Source organism: Peromyscus californicus, unplaced genomic scaffold (assembly GCF_007827085.1).
Source record: "Peromyscus californicus insignis strain IS unplaced genomic scaffold, ASM782708v3 Scaffold_9__1_contigs__length_137607984, whole genome shotgun sequence".
NCBI lineage: Eukaryota > Metazoa > Chordata > Mammalia > Rodentia > Cricetidae > Peromyscus > Peromyscus californicus.
In genome coordinates this window covers 41,539,347-41,555,714 of record NW_026294617.1, presented here as the reverse complement: position 1 = coordinate 41,555,714, position 16,368 = coordinate 41,539,347, and the positions used below count along the sequence as shown (strand labels likewise).

General features: G+C 36.6%; 1 protein-coding gene across 1 annotated transcript in view; it reads left to right on the top strand.

The window, feature by feature from the left end:
• The window catches only part of Dhx36 (DEAH-box helicase 36), a 46,114-nt gene extending 30,731 nt beyond the window's left edge, over window positions 1–15,383 (top strand). The window contains 6 exon segments of the mRNA XM_052730177.1: window positions 6,370–6,453; window positions 8,697–8,796; window positions 8,949–9,039; window positions 11,290–11,410; window positions 12,003–12,155; window positions 12,660–15,383. Of these exon segments, the coding sequence (XP_052586137.1) occupies window positions 6,370–6,453; window positions 8,697–8,796; window positions 8,949–9,039; window positions 11,290–11,410; window positions 12,003–12,155; window positions 12,660–12,845 (735 nt within the window). The 3' untranslated portion in view covers window positions 12,846–15,383.
• Window positions 15,384–16,368: the final 985 nt, after the last annotated feature.

Sequence of the window (16,368 nt, the reverse complement as noted above, 5' to 3'; positions counted from 1 at the left end):
GACAGCGTTAGTTACTGCCAAGATATGCATGCCACTGTTGGAACTTTAGGGATATGTGCCATGCTGTTCATTGTTTTAGTTCATAGGCATCATAGCTGGACAGAATTATTGGTTGCTTCTCTCCCTTGGAAACTTGCATAGTGCTTTGTGGTACTGTGAAAACTAGCCCTCAGGGAGGAGGCTTTCAGGCCAAAACCAGCTGTAGTCTCCTGGGTTCTGTGTCCAAAGTCCATGGTTGACTTTAGTAATAGGGCTTACCTTCAACCTCTAGGGGCCACCCAGCAGTAGCCTGTCTAAGTCTCTTGGACAACCTTAACCAACAACTCTTAAGGGTCATTTCTTCAGCTGGGTGTTGGGGTTTTTGTTAGACTATGGCTCTTGAGGAAAACATTTGTTTTCCCAGATGAGAAATTTTATTTAAACTGTACATGTATATGTTTACACGGGCTTACATATATTATATGTAGTTTTAGATAACAGGATTCCTTATGACTTTCTGACTGTTGTTATTACTGTTATTTTACCATCCTTTTTTATGAATACTTCAATTAAGTATACCACACATATTTTTAAATTGTAATTTGTAACTTTATGATGTCCCACTTGTCAATTGTTGGCCTCAATTCCTGGACAAATAAGTCCTGTTCAGAAAGTCCTTTCCAACACCTGTGTCCTGTAGGATGCCTATGTTTTCTTCTAGCAGGTTCAATGTTTCAGGTTTCACATTTAGCTCTTTGATCCATTTAGAGTTAGATTTTGTGCAAGGTGATAGATACAGGTCTAATTTCATTCTTCTGCCTGTGAATATCCAGTCTGGTTTCTCTGCACCATTTGTTGAGGATGCTTTCTTTTCTCCAGCTTATGCTTTTGGCATCTCTGTCAAATATTAAATGGCAGAAGTTATATGTACTCATATTTGGGCCTTCGATTTTGTTCCTTTGGTCTACATGTCTGCTTTTGTGTCAGTACCATATTTAATTATTATGGCTCTGTAAAATATCTATAAGACCTGGAATTGTAATCCCTCTGGCATTGTTCTTTTTTGCTCAGGCTTGTTTCAGCTATGTAGGGTCTTTTATGGCTCCATATGATTTTTTTTTTTTAATGTTGAGTGAGATAGGTATTGTAGTTGGGATTACATTGAATGTGTAAAAAGAATTTTTGGTAGAATGGTAATTTTCACAATGTTAATTCTAATAATCTATGAGCACAGGATGTGTTTCCATTTTCTAGTCTTTCTCTTTCTTTGGAGATATAAAGACTTCATTGTAGAGGTCCTTCACCTCCTTGGTTAGGATTATTCCTAGGTATTTTATTTTCTTGGATTCTGTTGGGAATAGAAGTGTGTCCATGATCTCTTTCTCTGAGTGTTTGTTGCTGTGTATAGGAAAGTTACTGAAAAGTTACTGGTTTTTTGCTTATTGATTCTTCTTTATCCTGCCACATTGTTGAACTTGATTATTTCCAGAAGCTTCCTGGCATAATTTTTGGAAACAGTTATGCATAATATCCTGTCATTACAAATAGGGATAATTTGACTTATTGCTCTATTTGTATCCCTTTAATTTTCTTTTTGTTTATTGCTGTAGCTAGTGATTGGAGCACAGTATTGAGAAGTGAGGAGTAAGGATAATAGACCCTGTCTTACTCCTAATTTTGGTGGGATTGCTTAAAGTCTCAATTTAGGGTGATGTTAGCTATGGGTTTCTCATATAGATTATATTATGGTGAGGTATGTTTCCTCTCGTCCTACATTTGTTGGATTTTGTTAAAAGCTCTTTCTGATCTGTTGAAATGACCGTGTGACTTTTTATCACTAAGTCCAATTTTTTTTTTTTTTTTTGGTTTTTCGAGACAGGAAAACTGTTAGACCAGGCTAGCCTTGAACTCACAATGATCTGCTTGCCTCTGCCTCCCAGTGCTGGGATTAAAGGCGTGCGCCACCACCACCCAGCTTACAGTTTATTATATTTATTGACTTATATATGTTGGATGGTCCCTGTATTTCAGGGATAAAGCCAACTTGGTCATAGTGTATAATCTTTTCGATGTATGTCTTTATTTTGCTTGGAAGTATTTTACTGAGTATTTTTGAGTCTGTGTTCATCAGGGATATTGACCTGTAGTTTTCTTTGTTGTTGTTGAGTCTTTACCTGGTTTGAGTATTAGTGTGAAACTGGCTCTACAGAAGGAGTTTGGGGTGGTCACTGTGTTTCTATATTGTTAATAGTTTAAGGGGGCTGGAGGTTTTCTTTAGAAGTCTAGTAGAATTCTGCTGTGAATCCATTGTGGTCTCAACCTTTTTCATTAGAAGGCTTTTTTACTGTTTTTATATATCCTCATTTGTCACGGATCTGTTTTAAGTTGTTGAGCTCTTAGGCTTTAATTTTGGTGGCTTGGTTGGATCTTGAAATGCTTTATTTTTTTCAGACTTTCCATTTGGTGGAGTCAGGTTTCTGACACATTTCTTTATATATTCTGACTTTCTTTGTTGTCCTTTGTAATGCTTCTTTCTTCATTTCTGATTCTGATTTTTGTCCTTGCTTTCTTTGATAGTTGGGCTAAGGATCGTTTAATTTTATTTATTAAGCCACCTCTTAGATTTGTTGATTCTTTGTTACTACTTCATTATAATATTGGCTCTGATTCTTTTTTTTCTTGGCATTAACTGGGTTTGATTCTTTTTCTTTTTTTTTTTTTTTTTTGGTTTTTCGAGACAGGGTTTCTCTGTGTAGCTTTGCGCCTTTCCTGGAACTCACTTGGTAGCCCAAGCTGGCCTCGAACTCACAGAGATCCGCCTGGCTCTGCCTCCCGAGTGCTGGGATTAAAGGCGTGCGCCACCACCGCCCGGCTGGGTTTGGTTCTTATTTTTTCAAATTTTGTGTTTTATCAGGTCACTTGATTGTGCTCAGATTTTTTTAAAGTATGCACTTAGAGCTGCAATTTTTTCTTGTAAGACTGCTTTTCACATGCCCAGAAATTTTGTTATATTGTGTTTTCATTTTCATTTAATTCTAGGAAATTTTTGATTCTTTGACCCATTCATCATTCAGTCATGATTTGTTTGATCTTCATGAGTTTGTCTGTTTATTAGAGATTAGTTTGAGTTGATTTTTAAATTTGATTACATTGTGGTCAGATAGGATACATGTAGTTATTTCAGTATTTCTGAGTTTGTTAAGATTTGTTTGGTGTCCTAGGACGTGGTCTGTTTTAGAGAAGCTTCCATGTGCTGCTAAGTAGAATGTGCATTCTATAGTGTTTGAGTGGAATATTCTTTCTGTTCAATCCATTACTTAATTCTGATGTTGCTTTGCTTAGTTTTTTTTGTCCAAATGACCTATCTATTGGGGAAAGTGGGTTATTGAAATCATCTGCTATTGTGGATTAGTCTGTGTCTTTAATTCTAGTAGTATGGCTCAATATTTAAGGTTATTATTGAAAGGTATGTGTTGATTACAGTTGGTTTTGATGATGCTATGGCCTTGATAGTATTTTCTGCTTCAGTGATTTCTCTTGACTGCGCTTACTTCTCTCCTCAGAGTGCTTCCTGTATTTTCTTTGGTTTGTCTGCTTAGTATCATTTTTTTCTTAGGCTGTTTGTGTTGTAGAAAGTTTTTCCTTCTTCAACCATGGTGATTAGCTTTGCTGGGTGTACTAGCTTAAATTTGCTGTCTTAATCTTTCAGAACTTGGACTGTATTGCTCCAGACTTGTTTGACTTTCAAAGTTTCCACTGAGAAAACAACTGTTATTCTGATGGGTTTTCCTTTATATATGGATTCCATTTTTTTTTCTCCTGCTGCTTTTGATACACTTGCCTTGTTCTGCATACTTAGTGTTTTAACTATGATATGTTTTAGGGATTTTCTTTTCTAATCTTGTCTGTTTGGTGTTCTGTGTGCTTGTTGAATCTGTGTGGGTGTGTCTCTCCTTAGTTTGGGGAAGTTTTTTCTATGATCTTGCTGAGGATCTGGTCTTTGCAGCTGACCTGGGATTCTTCTTCCTCATCCTTTCCTATAATTCCAAAGTTTGATCTTTTTAAGGTGTCACACATTTCCTGCATGTTCCTTTCTTGTGCTTTTTAAAATTTTTTTCATATACCTTGTTTATTTGGTGTAGATCCTACTTTATCTTCTTGCCCTATATTCTGTTTTCTCCTTGATTCATTCTACTTGTAAGGCTTTCCTTTGAATTTGCTGGTTGGGTTATTGGGTTTTCAATTTTACCTTCATTTCAGCCCGAGTTAATGTTTCTATCTCTTTATTGAATACTGATTTTAAGTCCTGGATTGTCTTTGTCATTTCCATCAGCCTTATGTTTCTGTTTTCTTAGTCACTCAGGTATTTATTCTCTTTATGTTCATTGAGCTCTTTCCTTGTATCTTCTTTAAGCCCCTTTAGTTCTTTGATATTTGTGATTGTTCTTTTAAATTCTGTGTTCTGGGGTTCATGTAGGTAATTCTCATGGGCAAATAAGACTAGTGGATTTGTGGGGCAAGATACTGCCTTGATCTTTCATATTGTTTGTAATTTTTGTCATGTGATATAGGTGTGTGGACTCTTGTTGAATGTGTCTGATATGGGCAGAGCATGTTGGGGCAATAAACAGGATGTGAAGGCTAGCTGGGGCCTAACGCTTAGATATGGCTTAGGTGGAATGAAGTCAGGTTGACAACAGGAAACAAGGATGGAGTACAGGATGTTGCATTCCAACCCAAGCCTGGAGTTCTCGTGTAGATCTTGGGGGTCAGAGAGGGTGCATGGAGGAAAGAATTGGGTAGACTCACAGACTAGACCCTGGCACAAGATACGGGGTCTGTATGGAGCCTGAAGGTTGATGGTGGCTGGAGTCTAGAGGTTGGGAGGCCACACAAAGAGTGGTGGCCAAACAGGCCAAGGTACTGGGTTTGGCACCTGTGCTCAATCTAGGGGATTGAGAAGGGTATATGGGGGACAAGGTCAGATGGGCTCTGTAGTAGAAAGATTTCCTGTGTCCTGCCCGGCCTGGGGTCTGGACAAATCTATCTTACCCATAGTCCCAAAGCTGCTTATAAAATAATCACTCAGAGGCTTAATATTAATTACAAACTGTATGATCTATGACTAAGAATTCTTGCTAGCTAGCTCTTTCATCTTAAATTAACCTATTTCTATTAATCTGTAAGTTGCCATGTGACCGTGGTGTTACTGGTCTGCTGGCATGTTGTTCCTTGGGTGACAGGCTGCATTTCATCTGCCTTTGCCTTTCTTCTTCCTGTCTCTCTCTTGGATTTCCTGCCTGGCTCTAACCTGACTTGCCATAGACCAGAGCAGCTTCTTTATTAACCAATTATAGCAACACATATTCACAGCACACAGAAAGACATCCCACAGCAGGGCTCACCCAATTAGATTCTCATAAAGGATTTGCAGGATCTGGCTCGGCCAGAACTCATTCAATCTATCTCTTTCTTTGTTTCCTTTTCTTTTTTTAGTTTTTTTTTTTATTTTTGTTGGGGGAGTGTAATGTTGGTACACATGTCACAGCATTCATATGGGGCAGTCAGAACAGTTTGTGTGAGTTTGATCTCCCCTTTCACAATATAGGGATCAAGGGATCTAACTCTGGTTGTCAAACTTGGATGAAGGGACTTACCTATTAAGCATCTTGCTGGCCACCCTCCTCTCTCTCTCTCTCTCTCTCTCTCTCTCTCTCTCTCTCTCTCTCTCCCTCTCTCCCTCTCTCCCTCCCTCCCTCCCTCCCTCCCTCCCTTCCTTCCTTCCTTCCTTCCTCCCTTCCTTTTCTTCCTCCTTTATTTATTTATATTTTTATTTATTTGTTTATCCATTTATTTATTTATTTATTTATTTTGTGTGTATGAGTGCTCTATCTGCACATATGCCTACGTGCCAGAAGAGGGCATCAGATCCCATTATAGATGGTTGTGAGCCACCATGTGGTTGCTGGGAATTGAACTTCTGGAAGAACTGCCAGTGTTCTTAACTGCTGAGCCATTGTTCCAGCCCTACCCCCCTTTTATTATTCTAGTTAAGAAAACCATGTTTTTGAAATTGAAAATGTATGCTAACATTGAAATTTATTTACTAATACTCTTTTTTGATGAATACTTGATATACAGTGGATTTTGTGTAAAATTCACAATATATTTGTATAACTTATACTGATTTGTACATCAGTAGCAGTGTTACATATTGGGATTGTAAGGAGCTTAGGTTTTTTTGTCAAAAGTTAAAGTTCTATGACGTTTTCACAGAAAATATGGGACATCAGTGAATTAAACTGTTAATAAAATGGAGATGGAAACTGCTAAGTAGTCTTTGGTATAGAGAGCCATATAAGTGAGTTTCGTCATTTCTTTGTCCAATAGGGTTGGGAAGAAGCTAAGCGACGTGGTTTCAGATATGAAAAAGACTACTGCTGGGAATATTTTCTGTCTCCAAACACACTGCAGGTAACACTGAAAGATTTGCACTAATTATGTATACTAGATTAGGATATATGCAGATATTTTGTCCATTCATATCTGTAGTAAAATTAACTACATACAGAGTATGTGTGTGTCGAGAAATTAACGTTCTGATTTAAAAAATGCCCAGTCGTCAGCAGAGTGAAAAGAGACAGGACAACTCAGAAAGATGCTACAGAAAAAAATACAAAGGATATATTTCAATAGAAATACCTTAGCAACTATTTCATAGTATATATAGGGTTACTGAAAAGATTATCCATTCAGTGAAAGGAAGAAAAGAAAAGCAAGCAGTAAGAGCAAATTTTAGGGCTGCTAAGAAACCAAATTGAAGATCAAAGAGCACAACAAAACAGACTCCTAGAAAGCAAATTATTTGCATAAAGGAAAGCTTTAGGGTTTCAGAATATGAGTGCAGCTAAAAAACACAAAGTTCAAGTGATAGATAAAAGTTAAGGACAAGACTGATTCATTAGTGCAGTGAGTATTACTGTATAGGTATCATGTGTAGTGGAGACTTACCCAGACATGTATCAATGACAGTTCTCTGAAATGGAAAAATTAAATGTACTGTATTGTAGAAAGATGGCTAAATCCAAGTTGAGACATGTGTCAAGTGTGTGACAGATGATGAGCACTCAAGAAATGCTGTTCTCTTGAGTTCCTGAAAACAGTCACTGACAAGGAGTCAGTGAAGATTTCAACTGTGGAGCTAGCATGCCCCATGATTGACAGTGCATGCTGAAATTGTTTAGATATAAAAGGAGCACAAGGTAGTGAGGGAACTACACATGAGGACTGTATGTAGAGATGGTTTCCCTAAAATGACAATGCCATAATGACCAGGAGGTGGTGGTTATCAGACTCATTTAGAAGAATTAACCTGGAGAAACCCAAGTTGTACCTTTTGTCAAAAGAAACATTTGCATGTAGCTAATTTTATGTATTACAATCTCTTTGTTAAACTTGAAAGAATTCATTAGAAAACATTTCTGTGGTTGTAAAAAACAGATTCATTTTCATTTCTATGGAACTTCTTTAATTTGAACTAAAGTTAGTTCCACTTTATAAAAACTTGTTTTTAAGACAGTCTTGCTTGCAGCCCAGGCCGTCCTGGTGCACTTACTTCTTTCTTGGTCTCCCAAGTGGCTTAGATTACAGACCTGTATCATAATGCTTGGCGAAAAACAGCTTCTAATTCTAAAGGCTGATCTTAAGGTGGAAGTTGTATGACATGCCTGTAATCCTACCACTCAGGAGGTGAAGACAGGAAGAGGATCAGGAATTCAGGGCCAGCCTCAGCCACATAGTATGAGGCCAACCTGGGCTATATGAAATTCTGCTTCAAAAACCTAGTAGGCAAAAGTAAGAAACAAAACACAATAGATCTCATCTTAAGCTATGCTTCTTTCTGATTCTTCTGTTGGTGTGTATACATAGTAAGTGTCTATAATATTAATGATTATGAAGATAACTGAGGTAAGGAACATTTTTTTTTTTCTTCTCTGTACTGAGCCACCCATCATTTCTGCTTAACTCATGGTTTTTCTTAAGGAAAATACTCCTGTGTCAGTATGTTAACAGTAGTTGATCTTGGTAATTGTTTTGTTGTTGTTGTTTCTGCTTGTTAAGAGCAATTCCAAAACTCATGTGTCTTACAAAATGGATTAATTAATTTAAACATTAGTGGGGTTTTTTCCCCTTTTATTCATTATTTTTTGCATTTTTTTTTCCCCCACCAAATAATAGTTTAGACTTGCAGGCTATGTATTTTAAAAAGCATTCAGCTCTGTTATTAGAGTACAAAAACAATCAAAAAGAATAGACAGTAGAATATAGTTATGTTCTAGTAAAATTTATTTACAGTTTTGTGATTTACTAATTCCCTCCTTAAATGGTCACATTTAAGAGCTGAGCTGCAGAGATAGCTCAGCAGTTAAAAGCTCTTACTGCAGAGGACCCAAGTTGGTTCCCAGCACATGTGTGTTGGTGGCTCTTAACTGCCTGTAACTCTAGCTGTAAGTGACCTCAAGCCTTCAGGCCTCCACAGGCACTTGGACTCACACGAAATGTACACACACACATAGCTAAAAATAAATCTTGTCTTAAACGTATCACATTTTTATACTAGTGTTTCTGTAAAGCAGGAGAAGCTAAATTGAGTTGCTTATGATTTATAGGCTTTGTGTGTGAAGGGTTTCTAGCTATTTGTTACCATTACCCTCTAGATGCTGCATAATATGAAGGGACAATTTGCTGAGCATCTTCTTGGAGCTGGATTTGTAAGCAGCAGAAGTCCCAAAGATCCTAAAGCTAATATAAATTCAGGTAAAGCAAAGCAAAGCAAAACACACATACACACACACACACACACACACACACACACACACACACACACACAGTGTAAATCACTTGCCAATAATGGACCACTGTCTAAATATTTTGCTTTTTTCCCCCCTCTACTTTCCTACTCCCAATAGATAATGAGAAGATAATTAAAGCTGTCATCTGTGCTGGTTTATATCCCAAAGTTGCTAAAATCCGACTAAATTTGGGTAAAAAAAGAAAAATGTAAGCATTGAAGATTGTTATGAACTACTTGCAGCTCTTCCTTCAGCTTTGGAACCCTCTAATAGAAATGTATTCTCACTCTTGTTGCTGGATTCTTGGCATGTCATAGATGCATAGGAATTATTGAGCATAGGGAACTGTTCCTCACACACAGATTTAGTCACTCATATGATCACCCATTTACAAAACAGGTTAGTAAAACGTGGAACTTCTGTAAACATTCAAGGCTGACCGAGCAGTATGAGAAGAAATGCCTAAGGAGAAATTGACTGGAATAGATTTTGTTTATATGTACATGTTTTCCTTTTCCTTGTAAAAAAGGATATTTTTGTTACAGCTATTTGAATAAAATTGTAGTTTCATTTTTGGAGAAGTGGAATCTATGTCCACATAGCCTTAGTACCAGTTGGAAATAACAGGAATTTTCCTGCTTCATGGTATACTCTGGTGAGGGTACTGAGAGTCAGAAGAGGCCAAGGGGTATTGAATTGTTGTTACCCTTTGGAAGATGTTCAGTGAAATAGTCATTGGATCAGCTCAGTTCATTGATTAAATTCAGATTTTAATTTGAGTTTATCCTAAGGAATTGATTACAGATACTTTTTAACAGGTGTGTAGCAAATAGACTAGGTGTCTAGTAGCAGTGGGAAAGTTGTGGTTTAAAACTGTGTAGTAACATGTGAAAAATTAGGATTAATGTAAATGAAAATGCTGGGTATCTTGTGATTATAAAAATGGAAAATATAGACTGCCAAAAATGACCATCATTAGGATACTGTTCTAGGGCTGTGATTCTCAAACTGTGGTGCCCTTAGCTTGACATATTTCTAGCATCTTTTCTTAAATTATCCCATCTATCTTGTGCCTCTGGGCTTTTACCCTTTTCTATTTCTGTATATCTTTTTTCCTTACTTACTCGGTTGCTGGTTGTGAGGCTGGGTAGCTGGCCCCTTATGTCTTCCCCTCGTCCTTTTCTTGCTCCTTCTTTTTCCTTGAACCTTTTTCCCCAGATCTCTCCTATTTATTCTCTCTGCCTGCCAGCCCCACTTAGTCTTTCCTGCCAAGCTATTGGTTGTTCAGATCTTTATTAGACCAATCAAATGTTTTAGACAGGCAAAGTAACACAGCTTCACAGAGTTAAACAAATGAAAGATTAGAGAATGCCACACATCTTTGTATCACTAAACAAATGTTCCACAGTATAAACAAATGTAACAGATCTTAAAATAATATTCCACAATACCCCTCCCTGAAACTAACATCTTGATGGGAGAGAATGGTCCTATCCTAGTTGTCACCTTACTGTCACACATGCACTCCTGCCCCACACAAAATAAACCACTGTAATGAGAAAGCCCCCTAAGAATTTAAAGAATAAACTGCCAAGATGTATTAATTCCAAATATATCTATTTTTGAAATTGAGAAATTTGAGTGAATGGAAGGCATTTAAAAACATTTTAAAGGGACTGAAGAGGTGGCTCAGCAGTTAAGAGCACTGTCTGCTCTTCCATGGGATCCAGGTTCTATTCCCACCACCCACATGGCCACTCAAAACTCTGTAACTCCAGTCTTAGGGGATCCAGTGCCCTCCTCTGGCCTCTGTGGGCACCAAGCACACAAGTGCTGCACATACATACATTCAGGCAAAGCACTCAGGCACATAAAGTAAATCTAAAAGAAATTTTAAAAATCAGTTTTATCAAAAGTCTCTTTTGAACAAAATTTTAATTTTTAATTTTGTGGTCTTCTGGGGATACAGTTAGTCACTGGAAGTTTTTAGTTGATTATTTCACAGTTACTGTATAACTTGAGGGTGATGGTCATCATGGTGATGGTCATAGTAAAATGTAGACTCTTCGAACAAGCTCCTTCCTAATCATTTCTCATGCTTTCTTTATTCTTCATTGTGTACTGTATACTAACACCATTAAGGAACAGTCTGTCACCTGTCTGCTGTATTAAATTATTAAAACTGTAAGGGGGATTCATTGTTATGATATAGGATATTCATATTTTGCTCATGTACTTTCACCTGCCCTTTATAAAATTCTACTTTCCCCAGGAGCTGATTTTGAGTTGTATATATTGTAGACTTATACTAAATTCATGTGTGGTACATTTTTAAAGATTGCTTCCTTTGTTAGATTTTTTTACTAAGCTACCTATTATTTTTTTAAAGTAATTTTTTGTAGTAATGAGGGAAAAATCCCTTAAGACACTTATGAACTGTATTATAACTTTTTTAAAGGGTAAAAGTTCACACAAAGTCTGATGGTCTGGTTTCTATTCATCCTAAGTCTGTCAATGTGGAGCAAACAGACTTCCACTATAACTGGCTTATCTATCACCTGAAGATGAGGACAAGCAGTGTAAGTGAACATTTAACATAGTTGTAAGTCTGAATGTCAGTGTTACAGGTTTATAATTTTCTACTTTCAAAATTCTATTTTTTCCAAGATAAATTATAGCTTTTTTTCTATGAGTAATGTACTTTTTGTACATTTTCATGAAGTATATCAGTTATTTGATTTATGTGGTTTTTCTTTAGAGCCTGCTTTCAAAAAGTGCTGTCAGGAGTGTGCATTATGTAAAGATTTGTTGGCATGATAATATATCCATCTATATAATAAGTTAATAGGCTTAGTAGTGATCAGAATAGTAAGTGGGTTCTATGTTTATATGTTGATATAGAAATAAATATTTTTAGCTTTATTCATTAGTTTTGACATTCAGAAAATGTTCAAGGGAAATCATATGCTTTAGAACAAAAAAATAAAATCTCAAGGAATTAAGAATGGTTTACTTAAAATGTTACTTCTTCAAAATTAATCTTCAAAATCACTTTAGCAAGTTAATACCTATTTTGGAAAGAAGCTGATCAATGCTTGTGATGTTGAATTGGTATGGTAGTAGTCCTTTCCTGCTCCCTCATGCACCTATTTACGTTAACGCTCTTTACAGATTTACTTGTACGACTGTACAGAAGTTTCACCATACTGCCTGTTGTTCTTTGGGGGAGATATTTCCATCCAGAAAGATAATGGTCAGGAAGTTATTGCTGTAGATGAATGGATTGTGTTTCAGTCTCCAGAAAGAATTGCCCATCTTGTTAAGGTGACTAATGTGAATGGTTGTCTGTAAGTTTGCATGCAAGTGAGTATGTGATCTTGGGGGCCACCAGATGGCCCAGCATGTAAAGCAGATCGCAGCCGAGCCTGAAACATTGTCCTTGATGCACACATGGTAGAAGTATGTAACTGACTAATGAAAATTGTTCTCTGACCTCCATACACAGTCCATGGCACACATCATGTGGTCCTCAAGATAAATAAATGTTTTTAAAAAGACTGTTTCTTGCTCTCTTGCAAAAGAGCCAGTAGTGTTGACCAATTTTAGTTTTCTCAGTTCTTTTTGATGTAGTAATATACTCTTCCAAAGACTTTTAAGGATGAAAGTTTGAATCTTTTAACCATACATTTAGTTGGTTGTTCTATAGATATTTTGCCTTTCTTTCTAATAGCTTATAAAAATCCTTGTCATGCTACAGTAACATTTGTCTTTGATATTGTCTAAAAATCCATCTTCCCTGATGAGCCTGTCTGCTTCCTTCAACCTTAGGGGCTAAGAAAGGAACTGGATATCCTTCTGCAAGAGAAGATCGAATGCCCTCATCCTGTAGACTGGAATGATACTAAGTCCAGAGACTGTGCGGTACTGTCAGCTATTCTAGACTTAATCAAAACACAGGAAAAGGCCGTTCCAAGGAACTTGCCACCACGGTCACAGGAGGGATATTATAGCTGACAGCTTTCTGTGATGGCCTAAAACTCATCCTGATGTTCATGTTTCTCTCTCTTTTTTTTCTCTTTTTTAGTTTTTGGCAAAATGTCAAGCCTTGGGTTCTGAATCGCTGTTGTGTGTAAGATAGAAACTTTAAGTGGGTAGTAAAGAGTTAATGTGCATGATTAAACAGTGTCGTCTATAAAGACACTGGGAAAAGCAGTATGCTCTCTGATCATATACTCTATTGTAGATATGTCCACACTTCGGGAGTATTCTTCTTCCATATATTAAGTGTTGTAACATTGACAAATCCCTTTATGCCATTATGCAAAATTAATTTTCTGTCCATAGTGACTGTCTCTAGACAGTAAGAATAGAATGTTTGGCCAAAAAGCAGTGTGAAGTAAGAATTTGAATACAACCACATTTTTAAAAATGAACTTCTATTACAAGTAAATTTGTTGTAATAAAGCTCAGTATTTAATAAAATGTACAATGTGTAAATCTCAGCTAACTTCTTGGTTTGTTTTCTAGAGTTCGACCTATCACTTGGCTCATTTAGTGTTATTTTTGTTTCATTTTTTAACTTTTTAAATGTGTTCTTATACCAACTTGCTGCCCTGTGTAGCATAGTGTAGCAACTGAGCACATGTCTGGATGTGATGGCAGAGGTTCTGTCTCAGCTCAGCCTCTTTTCCTTATCTGAAGGGCAGGTAAAGGTTGTGAGGATTAAACATGGTAATATGTGTGTAAAAGACCATAGACTAGTGTCTGATGCATATAGTTCTCACATAGTCTTTGTTACTATTTGTCCATGAAATATTTTTTAACATTTATTAATCTATTTTACCATTTAACTTTTGTACAGAAGATTCTGGAGATGGTTGAGCCAAGGGCTTCACACATGCTAGACAAAAGTGCTGGATTACTGAGCCACATCTCCAGCCTATACTACACCATTTTTCTGCTTCTTTACACTCTTAGTGGAGTGAGACAAAACATGGCTAATTTCAGGCTGGTTAGAGCTGTTGGTTTTTTAGTGTTTTGACTCTTTTTCTTGGTTCCTTGTTCAAGTCATTAACTCTAGCTTAATGATGTTGGTTTTCTCGTTGTAAGATAATCAGGTTTGGTCTTATTTCCCTCGTTTAGTGAGATGATCAGGTTATATGCATAATATGGCCATGGATTTGCTGACTGCACTGGTTCAGCTACTGCTCCCATGTCAGAGTGTATGTCACCTGGCACTGTGTAGAGATTTGATTGTATTGCATTTTAATTTTGTTCTTTTGGATTGTCTCACCAAAACTGTCCCTGAGCTCTTATAGTGATAGTGGTGTTACAGTACTATAGCTATTAGTTTTGACCCTAAAGTCAAGGTGTGTTTCAAGCAAGTATTTATTCTCCACAGCAATGAAAGCATATTTCAGAACTGTTTATAGATGAGCAGTTCACAAAGATAAGTGTGGTATTGCCACCGCCTCTTGATGTCTCTGCCAAAGCTAAATAGGGTGGAGGGTGAATTGCAGGTGCTCTGAAGATTTTGCTTCTTTTGATTACAAACTAGGACTGCTAACTGGAAAGTGCATTCCAAGCCTCAAAATGACTTTTGTGGTGTTCTTAAAAAATAGGTCATCAAGAATGAAAGCCTGTGTCTTTTATCCCTTTGCACAACAGAGAATAAGTTGGAAAAAACACTGAAACAAACTTATGAGGAGAAATGAAATATATCACTGCATAATGCTTTAAGAGCATTAAGTACATATGTATGATACCTTCCTAAGTAACTGCCCTGGAAAAAAAAAGCTAGATAATTTTAAGTGAATTAATTGCAAACTATATTTTACTGCATTTGTAAAACAAAATCTACTTTAAAATTATTTCAGTATCCGTGCACCCAGACTAAGTAAATGGTGGCACATTTCTTCTCATTCTCAACACTGAGTTTGTATTTATTAAGTAACTATAATTATGTTGTATATCCATATATTTGTAATCATCCTATTTGTTAAACAGCATTTTATTCTGATTTTTTAAAAAAATATCTTGCCAATATTTGAAAATGTGTCCAGCAAAGTAAATCATGTTTCCATTGTTAGTTTTTGATATATTCCCATACCTTCTTGAAGCTTTAAGGTATTATATATAATTAGCCAATTTAAGAGTAGTTTCAGTGTATTTTATCTACTGTATAAAATCATGTAGCTAACACCACCATCTTGATGTAGAACATTCCCATCAACCTAAAATTTTCTCTTGTTGCTTTTGCAGGCAAAATTGCCCTTGCCTCGCTTCTACCCTGTGGCACCCAGTGATCAGCTTTTTATCAATAGTTTTGTCTTTTCTAGAATTTCCAGTAATGAATTCACACAATCTACATGACCAGCCCTTTTCACTTAATATAAAGCACTGAGATAATGTATATACTTACTGTACATATTAGTAATTTTTATTGTTTAGTATTCTCTTATGGTTATGTCATTGTATTCATTTACCACTTGATGGACATTTTACATATTTTCAGCATTTTTGCTGTTAATGAATAAAGCTGCTTTAAATGTGTACAGTTGTCATATGGTTCCATGTTTTCACTTCCTGTGTAAATATCTTGGATTCAGATCATTCCATTAGATGGTAAAGTATGTCTTTTTTTTTTTTTTTAAGATTTTTAGTTTGATTCGTGTGTATATATGCCTGTGTAAGTTTATATGTATCACATATATGCAAAAGAAAGCATTGGATCCCCTGGAGCTGAAACTACAGGCATTGTGAGCTGCCTTGTGGATGCTGGGAACTGAACTCAAGTCTTCTGTCAGTTAACCCTTACTCAGATGACTGAGTCCTCTCTCCAGCCACCTGGTACAGTGTGTCTTTAAGAAACTACCAGACTTTCCTCGAGTGACTGCGCCACTTTTGCCTGCCTAATGGCTTGTTTGTACTTGATAATTTCCATTGGTTTTTCGTTTGATTTTTAACATTCAGTTAAGTGTTTTGTTTTATTTTTGCTTCTATGATTAGCGATGAGCATCTTTCCATGTGCTCAGTTGCTTCTTTGCCTAATTGACTTACACATAGAGTGTTTTGATTCTTCACCTCATGTCAAATGATTTGGTTTAAAAGTATTCCTGTCTTGGGAGAAAATCAGTCACTCTGGATAGGTATGCTGTTTCTTGACCTTGAAAATGGTCCAATGTGCTGCTTTTCATATGGAAAGCAAGTGCCAGGAGAAAATGGCACCAACCGTGAGGTGAATGGTAGGGCATGAGAATAAAACTGGGTATTGAGAACATCATGAGAGCAACTGTTTGGGAAGCATCACACAATCAGTGTGAACTGTGAATGACATCCAGCCATTCCTGCTGAATGAGGGGACATCTTTTAAATTGTGACTTTCTCGTTCTTAAATTTAATTCATGTCAGTAATTTTCAAGTTAGGTTTAAGATAGAATGAGTGCTGTCTTTCTTGAAAACAAAGCCTGGATAGGTGAGTCATTCCATAGAGCTTTAGTGTAGTAGAGTTTTGGGGGAATTTTTCTAAGCATTCTTC